General features: G+C 35.0%; 1 protein-coding gene across 1 annotated transcript; it reads right to left on the reverse strand.

Annotated features, from left to right (window-relative positions):
• Window positions 1–9,314: 9,314 nt before the first annotated feature.
• Window positions 9,315–14,130, reverse strand: LOC143881395 (protein TRANSPORT INHIBITOR RESPONSE 1-like). The gene is made up of 3 exons (XM_077384436.1): window positions 13,387–14,130; window positions 10,938–11,430; window positions 9,315–10,435 (listed from the first exon to the last, which is right to left on the reverse strand). Exons 1-3 carry the CDS (start codon window positions 13,839–13,841, stop codon window positions 9,665–9,667), a joined length of 1,719 nt encoding a protein of 572 aa, XP_077240551.1. The 5' UTR covers window positions 13,842–14,130; the 3' UTR covers window positions 9,315–9,664.
• Between the last annotated feature and the right edge of the window lie 284 nt (window positions 14,131–14,414).

Genomic DNA, 14,414 nt, shown 5'->3' on the forward strand with positions numbered 1-14,414 from the left:
TCACAATTGACATTTTTGTTGAACCTCCTCCTCCGGTGCTGCTGGCTCCATCATCCTTGTCGTGATCCGTTGGCGTCACTCCCTTGGGGATATAAACAACCGCCTTCTCGCAATATCCTTTCTCGATGTGATTGACGAGATCGTTTTTGTCCTTGTGAGCATTGCCACAATCTTCACAGATTATTGGAAGATTTTTGTGGTAATCTGAATTGTGCTTCACAATTTTAGCCATATTGTCGAATGGCTTATGCCGGGGCTCACATCTCAAACAGATGAAGGTTAGTTATGGCTGGTTTTCGGGGTTGATGGGCTTCATTCTCAAACTTTTGGTTGCACTGGTAAGGATTAAGAGTGGAGTTTTTCAAAAATAAATTGCAACATTAATTTCTAAAAATAGGGATAATACAATTAGATGATCCAAACCCTCCGTTTCAATTTCCATGCCTAAAATATGTAGGGTTTGGATCATTATACTTAAAATGGTTTCGTTAGAGGTTTCTCACTCCTGGAAGTTTTCTACGAAAATATCATTAGCTTTAAAGGTTCATCAGCGGTAAGTCTTCTCCGAAAATAGCTTACTTGGGTAAGGGTGTCAATTTTGGCTCGGGCTCGGAGGCTAGCTCGAGCTCGGCTTGAATCCTTAACGAGCCGAGCCCGAGTTAGGCCAGGCTCGGCTCGGCTCGGCTCGTTAAAGCTCGTTAAGAATTTAATATATTTAAATATATATATTATATATTATATATTAATATATACATTAAAAGGGTTGTCCATGGAGTGAAAGGGGGGGGCAAAATATGTCACTTCATTTTTTGAACCCTATTTGTTACTAGGACCACCCCCCATAGTGTAAAAAAGGTAGTCAAATTACACTAGTAGGGCTGTTTAGGGAAGATGTGGGGTGTGAACATATTATAACCCAAGCTCGGTAAGGCTCGCGAGCCTGGCCGAGCCGAGCCGAGCCTGGCCAAGCTCAGCTCGGCTCGTTTACACCCCTATACTTGGGCAATCCCTCAGCGTTTTCCTAATTTTTTTCCCTTTAATACTTAGGCCCTGATATTGGCACTACCATGTGTTAATAATTGCACTAATCTTATCTTTTAGTTTTTAAACAGCTGTCTGAGGGTTACCATACTTGCAAAAAAGCTCTAAAAAACACAAATGAAAAAAACTTAATTATATTATTAAATAAAATATTTTTAAAAAATATAATTTAATTATAAATAAAATATAATTTTTTATTAAAAAAATTTTAAATATAAAAAAAATTAATTATATTATTAAATAAAAAATTTTAATTAAATAAAATTTAATTATTTTTAAATGAAATTTTTTAAAAAAAATTAAAAATAAAAAAATTATTTAAAAAATATAATTATGTTAAAATATTTATTAAATAAATTAATAATAATTAATAATTAATAATTAAATTTAATAATAAAAATTTATTATTCATTTAAAATTTTAATAATAATTTAATATTATTAAATAAATTTTTCTATTAATTTTTTTTATAAAAATTATTATATTAAATTAATAAGAAAAATTATAAAAATATAGTGAGAAAAAAACAAAAAAAAATGCATCTGATATTACAATGACCTGTTAAGGGGGGTGACTCGGAAATGACTAATGTAAAGTTGTTTGGACGAGAATGCCCGTCACTATACGTTTTTCTCTCTCCCTCTCCCTCTCTCTCCCCCTATCAAATCAAATTACATTAAAAAGTAATTACAAGTTTTAAGATAATCTGGAATTGCTTTTATTTTTTTGGATTTTTTCCTATCATTTTTTTTAAAAAAAATCTTTTTCATTGATTGGATATTTTTGGTACACTGTGTTCTTGTTTTCATTATTTTTAATTTTATTCAACTTTATGAAACATGCTATTGAAGTATTTTCAGTTCAGTAAGGATGTATCTGTAAATGCTCTCATGTGAATTCTTTTTTTCTTTAAACTTTAATAAATGAATTTGTATTAATCGTCGATGATTATAATTAACCATAAGAACGTACAAAACTTTGGTCTAAAGCGGTGGAGGTTCGTCCATTCTCCTTATCATAACATGGCTCACTCAAACGCTACCACGTGGTGAATTTTTAATGGAAAAAAAGGCAATTTTCAAAAGGACAAATTTTATTTAAGGCTCTGTAGGTTTTGTAATCTGAGAAATGACCATTTAAAAAATAGAAGACAACAAGATATAAAACACCTTTAGCATTAAATCAAAGCTAGTAATCCAAACGACAAACAACAACACACCACATGTACGACGACGACGGCGACAACGACAACAACAACAACAAGACACACACCACATGTACGTGACACAAAGTCAAATAGGCATAGAGCAAGTTGAAAAACATAACCAAATTGAGGAAGGCAACTCACTCTCCCCTTTCATGGGAGGGAAAGTGCGACTAAGAGATTTGGGATGGCTCGGGGACAAGCCCCCGACCATTGAAGAGGAAGAGCCCAGTCCTTTCCCCCTCTTATCCGGCACAGCATGCACCCCAAACTTGTTGGGGCCTTTCACGATTGACATTTTTGTTGAACCTCCTCCTCCGGTGCTGCTGGCTCCATCATCCTTGTCGTGATCCGTTGGCGTCACTCCCTTGGGGATATAGACAACCGCCTTCTCGCAATATCCTTTCTCGTTGTGATTGACGAGATCGTTTTCGTCCTTGTGCGCATTGCCACAATCTTCACAGATTATTGGAAGATTTTTGTGATAATCTGAATTGTGCTTCACAATTTTAGCCATATTGTCAAATGGCTTATGCCGGGGCTCACATCTCAAACAGATGAAGGTTAGTTATGGCTGGTTTTCGGGGTTGATGGGCTTCATTCTCAAACTTTTGGTTGCACTGGTAAGGATTAAGAGTGGAGTTTTTCAAAAATAAATTGCAACATTAATTTTTAAAAATAGGGATAATACAATTAGATGATCCAAACCCTCCATTTCAATTTCCATGCCTCAAATATGTAGGGTTTGGATCATTATACTTAAAATGGTTTCTTTAGGGGTTTCTCACTCCTGGAAGTTTTCTACGAAAATATAATTAGCTTTAAAGGTTCATCAGCGGTAAGTCTTCTCCGAAAATAGCTTACTTGGGTAAGGGTGTCAATTTTGGCTTGGGCTCGGAGGCTCGCTCGAGCTCGGCTCGAATCCTTAACGAGCCGAGCCGAGCCCGAGTTAGGCCAGGCTCGGCTCGGCTCGGCTCGTTAAAGCTCGTTAAGAATTTAATATATTTAAATATATATATTATATATTAATATATACATTAAAAGGGTTGTCCATGGAGTGAAAGGGGGGGCAAAATATGTCACTTCATTTTTGGAACCCCATTTGTTACTAGGACCACCCCCCATAGTGTAAAAAAAGTAGTCAAATTACATTAGTAGGGCTGTCTAGGGAAGATGTGGGGTGTGAACATATTATAACCCAAGCTCGGTAAGGCTCGCGAGCCGAGCCGAGCTCGGCTCGGCTCGTTTACACCCCTATACTTGGGCAATCTCTCAGCGTTTTCCTAATTTTTTTTCCCTTTAATACTTAGGCCCTGATATTGGCACTACTATGTGTTAATAATTGCAATAATCTTATCTTTTAGTTTTTAAACAGCTGTCTGAGGGTTACCATACTTGCAAAAAAGCTCTAAAAAACACAAATAAAAAAAAAACTTAATTATATTATTAAATAAAATATTTTAAAAAAATAAAATTTAACTATAAATTAAAATAAAATTTTTTTATTAAATTTTTTTTAAATATAAAAAAATTAATTATATTATTAAATAAAAATATTTAAATAAAATTTAATTATTTTTGAAATGAATTTTTTAAAAAAAATTAAAAAAAAATTTATTTAAAAAAATTAATTATGTTAAAATATTTATTAAATAAAATAATAATAATAAATAATTAATAATTAAATTTAATAATAAAAATTTATTATTTATTTAAAATTTTAATAATAATTTAATATTATTAAATAAATTTTTCTATTAATTTTTTTTTATAAAAATTAGTAAATTAAATTAATAAGAAAAATTATAAGAATATAATGAGAAAATAACAAAAAAAAAAAGCCTCTGATATGAGAATGACCTGTCAAGGGGGGAGACTCGGAAATGACCGATGTAAAGTTGTTTTGACGAGAATGCCCATCACTATACGTTTTTCTCTCTTCCTCTCCCTCTCTCTCTCTCCCCCTATCAAATCAAATTACATTAAAAAGTAATTACAGGTTTTAAGATAATCTGGACTTGCTTTTATTTTTTTGGATTTTTTCCTATCCTTTTTTTAAAACAAATCTTTTTCATTGATTGGATATTTTTAGTACGATGTGTTCTTATTTTCATTATTTTTAATTTTATTCAACTTTATGAAACTTGCTATTGAAGTATTTTTCAGTTCAGTAAGGATGTATCTGTAAATGCTCTCATGTGAATTTCTTTTTTCTTTAAACTTTAATAAATGAATTTGTATTAATCGTCGATGATTATAATTAACCATAAGAATGTACAAAACTTTGGTCCAAAGCGGTGGAGGTTCGTCCATTCTCCTTACAATAACATGGCTCACTCAAACGCTGTCACGTGGTGAATTTTTAATGGAAAAAGGCAATTTTTAAAAGGACCAATTTTATTTAAGGCTCTGTAGGTTTTGAAATCTGAGAAATGACTATTTAAAAAATAGAAGACAACAAGATATAAAACACCTTTAGCATTAAATCAAAGCTTGTAATCCAAACGACAAATAACAACACACCACACGTACGACGACGACGACGACAACGACAACAACAACAACAAGACACACACCACATGTACGTTACAGAAAGTAGGGATAATACAATTAGATGAGCAAAACCTTCCATTTCAATTTCCATGCCTAAAATATGTTGGGTTTGGATCATTATACTTAAAATGGTTTCGTTAGAGGTTTCTCACTCCTGGAAGTTTTCTACGAAAATATCATTACCTTTAAAGGTTCATCAGTGGTAAGTCTTCTCCGAAAATAGCTTACTTGGGTAAGGGTGTCAATTTTGGCTCGGGCTCGGAGGCTCGCTCGAGCTCGGCTCGAATCCTTAACGAGCCGAGTCGGCTCGTTAAGCTTAACGAGCCGAGCCCGAGTTAGGCCAGGCTCGACTCGGCTCGTTAAAGCTCGTTAAGAATTTAATATATTTAAATATATATATATATTATATATTAATATATACATTAAAAGGGTTGTCCATGGAGTGAAAGGGGGGGGGGCAAAATATGTCACTTCATTTTTTGAACCCTATTTGTTACTAGGACCACCCCCCATAGTGTAAAAAAAGTAGTCAAATTACACTAGTAGGGCTGTCTAGGGAAGATGTGGGGTGTGAACATATTATAACCCAAGCTCGGTAAGGCTCGCGAGCCTGTACGAGCCGAGCCGAGCCTGGTTCGAGCCCGAGCCCGAGCCGAGCCTCACTTATGAGCTTAACGAGCCGAGCCAAGCCTGGCCAAAGCTCGGCTCGGCTCGTTTACACCCCTATACTTGGGCAATCCTTCAGCGTTTTCCTAATTTTTTTCCCTTTAATACTTAGGCCCTGATATTGGCACTACCATGTGTTAATATTTGCAATAATCTTATCTTTTAGTTTTTAAACAGCTGTCTGATATGAGAATATAACAAATCTTGCAAACAAGCTTTAAAAAAACACAAATAAAAAAAAAACTTAATTATATTATTAAATAAAATATTTTAAAAAAATAAATTTTAATTATAAATTAAAATAAATTTTTTTATTAAATATAAAAAAATTAATTATATTATTAAATAAAAATATTTAATTAAATAAAATTTAATTATTTTTAAAATGATTTTTTAAAAAAAAATTAAAAATAAAAAAATTATTTAAAAAATAATAATTATGTTAAAATATTTATTAAATAAATTAATAATAATAAATAATTAATAATTAAATTTAATAATAAAAATTTATTATTTATTTAAAATTTTAATAATAATTTAATATTATTAAATAAATTTTTCTATTAATTTTTTTTTATAAAAATTATTAAATTAAATTAATAAGAAAAATTATAAGAATATAATGAGAAAATAACAAAAAAAAATGCCTCTGATATGAGAATGACCTGTCAAGGGGGGAGACTCGGAAATGACCGATGTAAAGTTGTTTTGACGAGAATGCCCATCACTATACGTTTTTCTCTCTCCCTCTCCCTCCCCTTATCAAATCAAATTACATTAAAAAGTAATTACAGGTTTTAAGATAATCTGGACTTGCTTTTATTTTTTTGGATTTTTTCCTATCCTTTTTTTAAAAAAAATCTTTTTCATTGATTGGATATTTTTCATACGCTGTGTTCTTGTTTTCATTATTTTTAATTTTATTCAACTTTATGAAACATGCTATTGAAGTATTTTCAGTTCAGTAAGGATGTATCTGTAAATGCTCTCATGTGAATTCTTTTTTTTCTTTAAACTTTAATAAATGAATTTGTATTAATCGTCGATGATTATAATTAACCATAAGAACGTACAAAATTTTGGTCCAAAGCGGTGGAGGTTCGTCCATTCTCCTTACCATAACATGGCTCACTCAAACGCTGCCACGTGGTGGATTTTTAATGGAAAAAGGCAATTTTCAAAAAGACCAATTTTATTTAAGGCTCTGTAGGTTTTGAAATCTGAGAAATGACCATTTAAAAAATAGAAGACAACAAGATATAAAACACATTTAGCATTAAATCAAAGCTTGTAATCCAAACGACAAAACACCACACGTACGACGACGACGACGACAATGACAACAACAACAACAAGACACACACCACATGTACGTTACAGAAAGTCAAATAGCCATAGAGCAAGTTGAAAAACATAACCAAATTGAGGAAGGCAACTCACTCTCCCCTTTCATGGGAGGGAAAGTGCGACTAAGAGATTTGGGATGGCTCGGGGACAAGCCCCCGACCATTGAAGAGGAAGAGCCCAGTCCTTTCCCCCTGTTAACCGGCACAGTATGCACCCCAAACTTGTTGGGGCCTTTCACGATTGACATTTTTGTTGAACCTCCTCCTCCGGTGTTGCTGGCTCCATCATCCTTGTCGTGATCCGTTGGCGTCACTCTCTTGGGGATATAGACAACCGCCTTCTCGCAATATCCTTTCTCGATGTGATTGACGAGATCGTTTTCGTCCTTGTGAGCATTGCCACAATCTTCACAGATTATTGGAAGATTTTTGTGGTAATCTGAATTGTGCTTCACAATTTTAGCCATATTGTCGAATGGCTTATGCCGGGGCTCACATCTCAAACAGATGAAGGTTAGTTATGGCTGGTTTTCGGGGTTGATGGGCTTCATTCTCAAACTTTTGGTTGCACTGGTAAGGATTAAGAGTGGAGTTTTTCAAAAATAAATTGCAACATTAATTTTTAAAAATAGGGATAATACAATTAGATGATCCAAACCCTCCATTTCAATTTCCATGCCTCAAATATGTAGGGTTTGGATCATTATACTTAAAATGGTTTCTTTAGAGGTTTCTCACTCTTGGAAGTTTTCTACGAAAATATCATTAGCTTTAAAGGTTCATCAGCGGTAAGTCTTCTCCGAAAATAGCTTACTTGGGTAAGGGTGTCAATTTTGGCTCGGGCTCGGAGGCTCGCTCGAGCTCGGCTCGAATCCTTAACGAGCTGAGCCGAGCCCGAGTTAGGCCAGGCTCGGCTCGGCTCGTTAAAGCTCGTTAAGAATTTAATATATTTAAATATATATATATATATATATATATATTATATATTAATATATACATTAAAAGGGTTGTCCATGGAGTGAAAGGGGGGGCAAAATATGTCACTTCATTTTTGGAACCCTAATTGTTACTAGGACCACCCCCCATAGTGTAAAAAAAGTAGTCAAATTACACTAGTAGGGCTGTCTAGGGAAGATGTTGGGTGTGAACATATTATAACCCAAGCTCGGTAAGGCTCGCGAGCCTGTACGAGCTGAGCCGAGCCTGGTTCGAGCCCGAGCCCGAGCCGAGCCTCACTTATGAGCTTAACGAGCCGAGCCGAGCCTGGCCAAGCTCGGCTCGGCTCGTTTACACCCCTATACTTGGGCAATCCCTCAGCGTTTTCCTAATTTTTTTTCCCTTTAATACTTAGGCCCTGATATTGGCACTACCATGTGTTAATAATTGCACTAATCTTATCTTTTAGTTTTTAAACAGCTGTCTGAGGGTTACCTTACTTGCAAAAAAGCTCTAAAAAACACAAATAAAAAAAACTTAATTATATTATTAAATAAAATATTTTAAAAAAATAAAAATTTAATTATAAATAAAATAAAAAAAATTTATTAAATTTTTTTTAAATATAAAAAAATTAATTTATTATTAAATAAAAAATTTTAATTAAATAAAATTTATTTATTTTTAAAATGAATTTTTTAAAAAAATTATTTAAAAAAATAATTATGTTAAAATATTTATTAATAAATTAATAATAAAAAATAATTATTAATTGAATTTAATAATAAAAATTTATTATTTATTTAAAATTTTAATAATAATTTAATATTATTAAATAAATTTTTCTATTATTTTTTTTTTATAAAAATTATTAGAAAAATTATAAAAATATAATGAGAAAATAACCAAAAAAAATGCCTCTGATATGACAATGACCTGTCAAGGGGGGAGACTCGGAAATGACTAATGTAAAGTTGTTTGGACGAGAATGCCCGTCACTATACGTTTTTCTCTCTCCCTCTCCCCCTCTCTCTCTCCCCCTATCAAATCAAATTACATTAAATAGTAATTACAGGTTTTAAGATAATCTGGACTTGCTTTTATTTTTTTGGATTTTTTCCTATATTTTTTTTAAAGAAAAAATCTTTTTCATTGATTGGATATTTTTGGTACGCTGTGTTCTTGTTTTCATTATTTTTAATTTTATTCAACTTTATGAAACATGCTATTGAAGTATTTTCAGTTCAGGAAGGATGTATCTGTAAATGCTCTCATGTGAATTCCTTTTTTCTTTAAACTTTAATAAATGTATTTGTATTAATCGTCGATGATTATAATTAACCATAAGAATGTACAAAACTTTGGTCCAAAGCGGTGGAGGTTCGTCCATTCTCCTTACCATAACATGGCTCACTCAAACGCTGCCACGTGGTGAATTTTTAATGGAAAAAAGGCAATTTTCAAAAGGACCAATTTTATTTAAGGCTCTGTAGGTTTTGAAATCTGAGAAATGACAACTATCATTTCCACTGAAAGAGAAAAAGAAAGAAATTGGAATTTCTAAGACAGACTCAAATACAAATGCACTGCTTTGGAAAAAAATTCTGCACATCTGAACTAAGTATACAAGAATCCTTGCAAACAAACAGATCTCCATGCAAAAAAAACTAACAGACAAATCTCTTTATTCACTGCTGACTCATTTACCGTGTTCCGCCAAGTAATAAAAGAAATGACATCCCAACATTTTAGCCTCTTAATTACCACTAGTCATCGCAACAATTTGATCAACTCGTTTGATGCAGCTTAATCATCTTCTGAAAATTGAAAGATAAATAAGGAAAAGAAAATAAAGCCCATATCTGCCCTGCAAGGTTTCATGACTAGTGGGCTTGTTAAAGAAGTTGCAACTCTTGCGCTACATGGTTCGGACAAAGTCTGGCATATCAGATCTTGGCCCAGAAACTGCCCTATAAATGTAGAGTTTCTCAACAGGGCAATTATCCGGTAAGGAGTCGGGCGTTGATCTGTCATCAATCACTTCAACGTTGAGCCTAGGCATCTTTTGCGCCAGCAATTTACATGCTCCAAAGCTCACCGAGCACGATGACATCCAAAGGGATCGCATTGTCTCAAACTTGGCAGCATTGGCCAATAGGGCCTTATCGCCAAAGGGGCAGTCCCTAATCTCCAGTTTCCGAAGGCTCTTGCATCCAGATAACACATGGTGAAGGCCCAAATCGCTGTCCCCAGCGAATGCCACCGAGAGCATTTCTAGTTGATTGGCATGGCTTCCAATATACTCGAACACTTTATCAGTGAGGAAACCAGAGAGGGAGAGACGCTGAAGGTTCTTGCAAGATTTAACAATAGCTCCGAAACCCATGTCAAATGCTTGTTGGGTGAGATAGTCTGGTGTCTGTGGCTCAATAATACACAAATGAAACCGGGTCAGGTTAGGGCGGTTCCTGGCAACAGTGAGGAGGGCATCATTGGACATTTGATGGCAGAAGTAGAGGACGGAGTAGAGCATTGGGCAACCAGCAGAGACAGTGACGAGGCCCCGTTCTGTAAGAGCAACTGGCTGCCCTACACCATATGGATCGGATGGGAACACACGGAGCTCTTGCAAGTACTTGCAAGATGCAGCCACAGCATCGAGACCAATATCTTCGATGTAATCTAGCACCTGCATCATGTTATTTCTTGAAGTTAAATTGCAGAACATATTTGGTTTGTGAACGAAGGAGCACTTCATAAACCCGCAGAACCATGAAATTTAGGCCATGTTCGTTTAAGATTATGAGTATTAGAAACACAAGACAGCCAATCAAAAATGTCACGAAATCCCCTGCCCTTCGAGGATGTCCTCAGCGTCGAGGAACATGTACTATGACAGCCGATTGTGAGTGCTAAACTGATTAGTGGATTCAAAATTACGTTTAAATTTGAGTCCAATAATTGGTTTAGCACTTACAATTGGTTGTCATAATCTTAAAAGAACAGGGCCATAAAAGAACGCTACACTGACTAATTGATTATAATAGATTCATTAAATTCACAAAATCCACAAGTTCTCCTGTTTCTTTTAACAAAATCTAACAATAAGAAGGAAGCCAACAATCACTTCATGAAAAGCAACAGCAGTACCAATGCTAGTAATAAAGACTCATGGAATCAAAGGGGGATACCAATAGGCGCTGCAGATTATGGCACTGACTAACGAGCTTGACAAGATCAGGGCCCTGTATAGTAGCATAACTCAAATTCAACGATGTAAGCCCTGCACAAACTGAGTATATGGCTGGAAGGTATGTAGGGACCACCGACCAAAATCCAGATAGGCTCTTCAGCCTCTTGCATCCTTCAAAAGCACCTGCTAGTTTTGAGTAGAGCTCTGGGCGGGGATCTGCTGAGTAGGCACCGGTACCCAGATCGACCAGTTGTGGGGCACGGCGGAGGAGACTGCCCAGCTTTTCAAGAGGCACGGCATGATTAAGCCTGAGGGCCTTGAGATTAGGGCACCTTCCCACCAATCGTTCTAGGGCGGAGAAGCTCACCTCACCCTCGAGGCATGCAATATTGAGGGACACCAGAGACGTGCATGACTCAGGAAAATTGTTCAGCCAATGCCCACGCTGATCGTTCACGTTGTTCTCCTGTAAATCCAGCTCCCTCAGATTCCTACATTAGTAAGAACATGTGGCTCAAAAACAAAGCAATCTAATAAGAGATTAAACAACAATTAACTGACCACTATTACAAATAGGACAACAATAAAACAGCATCAATCTAAATCAAAAGTCAAAACTACAAAGAAAACCAGAAAATGGCTAAATTCTGTAATCTAAGTCCCATCCATGGTGATTGTTGAGATTTTAAGTTCATCTACCTATTTTAAGTCCCATCCTAGGATGATGAAAACGTATCATTGGTTTACTATACAAATGGACTTTATTGTCAACAGTTGTGCAGAAAAAATGCATTTTTACCAAACAAGAGAAAGAGAATACCGAAAGATTCAAAGCCCTAAACATAAAAAAAAGCAGCTCCTAAGCCAATCATCTACTTGTAGTTTTTTTTTTTTTAGGGCGGGGGGGATCACTTGCAGAAATTTAAGTGAACAAAATACCCAAAAAATCGAGATCAAATAATCCCACAAATTAAACAAAAGAAAAGCATTTCCCATTACTATTAAGTGAAATTATATGGTGTCGGTGTGCTGCCGCGTGTATTGGGGCTATGACATAGGTGCAGCCCTTGATATTTGATCCAATGACAGCCCTCTTAGAAAACCGGCCGTCGCTGGATCAAATATCTTGGGCAGCAGCCGGATTATTACGCAGAGAAATGCCCAGACTCCACATAAAAACTCTTCTATTAATAATTCTAGAAAAGTTCCAGAGCAACAACCGTCCAAAAATCCAAAAGAATTCAAAAAGGATAACTGTAGAAAGAAGAAAAGCAGCAAAACCATAACAAGTCTAAAAAGCACAAGCAACCAAATTATCATGACTAGACTTTCCACGTTATCCCTTCGAATTCCTACCAAATAAAATCCTCCCAAAAAATAAATTAATAAATACCCAACCCATTAAAATTAAATCCAAAAAATAATCCCAAAACCAACAAGGAACTTCACCAGTAGGGTTTCAACCCAAACCACTACCAAAAAAGGTGAGACAAAATCCGCAAAAGCAAGCAAACAAAAAGACACAAAATCACAAACTCAACCATTTTTCACATTTCCTCTCAAAATTCTCTCAAAATAAAGATACAAAAAACGGGAATAAGAAATTGCCAAAAATGGAAATGGAAGAAGGATATCAAGAAAGACCCACAATTCGGGGGGTCTTTCTTGATATACGGCAAACAAATCCAAACCCAAGGTGGAGATACGGCAAACAAGAAGGCACATGTACCCTCCAAATTGTCTAAAAAAATTAAAATTAAATCAAAATTAAAATAGTGCAGCTCTCTTTGTACTTGTTGATGGACCATCTCAGCCTTCCTTTTTCTCATTGAATGAAATTGCAACCATTAAAAAAAAAACACAAAAACCAGAATTGCTAAAAATTTTGAATGGAAAAAAGAAATATAGAAACACCTTCAACTAGTGCTCACAATACAAAACCCACACCCAAAGGGGAGAGAGATTAAAAGAAAACCCCTCAAATGCAATCAAAATTTAAAAAAAAAAAAAAAAAACCCTAAAATTCTTGATTAGTAGAGCTCGCAATTCAAAAACCCACACCCAAAAGGAAGAGATTAAAAAAACTTTCAAGTGCAAACAAACAAGTAGGCACAAAAGACACCCAAATTAGCACCTTTACTATTTTTCCACATTTTATCCTCCAAATTATCTCAAAAAAAACAAAAAAAAAAACCATACTACTAGCAGAAAAGATAGAAAAAAAAAATGAAAAGAAATCACATCTACCATCTTCCACAATTCCTCCAAATTATTTCAAAAAAAAAAAAAAAACCCTACTACTAGCAGAAAAAATAGAAGAAAAAAAATGAAAATAAATCACATCTACCATTTTCCACAATTTACCCTCCAAATTATCTCAAATTAATTAAAAAAAAAAACCCTACTAATTGCTGAAAATAGAATGTTAGAAAAATGAAAAAAAAAACCTGCAATTCGCTGCAACGGAAGCAAGTCCATTTGTGCTGAAACCCTCGCAAGAAACAAGCACCAAAACCCTAAAATTCTTAAAAGCGCAAGATAGCAACTCTAGGCTCTCATCAGTAACCACCATCCTTTTCAACCTAAGTTCCTCTAACCAAGGGTAAGCCTCGGCCATGGCCGAGATCCAAGGGTACACGTCACCTCCCCAATCGTACGGAACTAGGTCAAAATCCGCAAAATGTGGCTTTCCCTTCAGACAAACCGACCGGATCTCCGGGAACCGTCCGATCACGATCCTAGGGCTCACAGCATAGCAGTTCCCGATGAAGATCCGGTGCCTGCAACACCGTTCGATCTTGAACCATGATTTGCAGACTAAAGAGATCGAGTTCCGATATTTGTCTGATTCGATTAATGAGAATATGTGCTCTAGAACTTCATCTGGAAAGAAAGACGCCATGAAAGGACGGTGATTAGGGTTTATAGACTGATTATAAGTAAAAATTAGGGTTTATAATGACTAAGCTTCGTCTGGAAAGGAATATGCCATGGAAGGATGGTAATTAGGGTTTATAGACTGATTAGAAGAAAAAATTAGGGCTTATAATGACTGAACTTCTTCTGGAAAGGAATACGCCATGGAATGACGGTAATTAGCGTTTATAGACTGATTAGAAGCAAAGATTAGGGTTTATAATGACTGAACTTCATCTGGAAAGGAATGCGCCATGGAAGGATGGTGTTTAGGGTTTATAATGACTAGACTTCATCTGGAAAGGAATACGCCATGGAAGGATGGTGTTTAGGTTTTATAGACTGATTAGAAGCAAATATTAGGGTTTATAATGACTGAACTTCGTCTGGAAAGGAATATGCCATGGAAGGACGGTAATTAGGGTTTATAGACTGATTAGAATTAATGATTAGTGCAGTGATGGACACTAATTAGAGGAAAACGAGAGATCAGAGAAGCCATTAAAGAAGGAGAGTTCAGAGTTCAGAATTCAGAGAGAGAGAGAGAGAGAGAGAGAGA

The sequence above is a fragment of the Tasmannia lanceolata genome, unplaced genomic scaffold (assembly GCF_043159265.1).
Source record: "Tasmannia lanceolata isolate RefF3 unplaced genomic scaffold, GAP_Taslan_0.1 ptg000007l, whole genome shotgun sequence".
NCBI lineage: Eukaryota > Viridiplantae > Streptophyta > Magnoliopsida > Canellales > Winteraceae > Tasmannia > Tasmannia lanceolata.

Excerpts from the sequence above, each read along its gene's own strand:
- LOC143881395 (XM_077384436.1), bottom strand. The coding sequence starts at position 13,841 with ATGGCGTCTTTCTTTCCAGATGAAGTTCTAGAGCACATATTCTCATTA. Across the intron at positions 11,431-13,386 it reads TCCGTTGCAGCGAATTGCAG|GAATCTGAGGGAGCTGGATT; the intron begins GTTTTTTTTTTC and ends TTACTAATGTAG. Across the intron at positions 10,436-10,937 it reads ATAATCTGCAGCGCCTATTG|GTGCTAGATTACATCGAAGA; the intron begins GTATCCCCCTTT and ends AACATGATGCAG.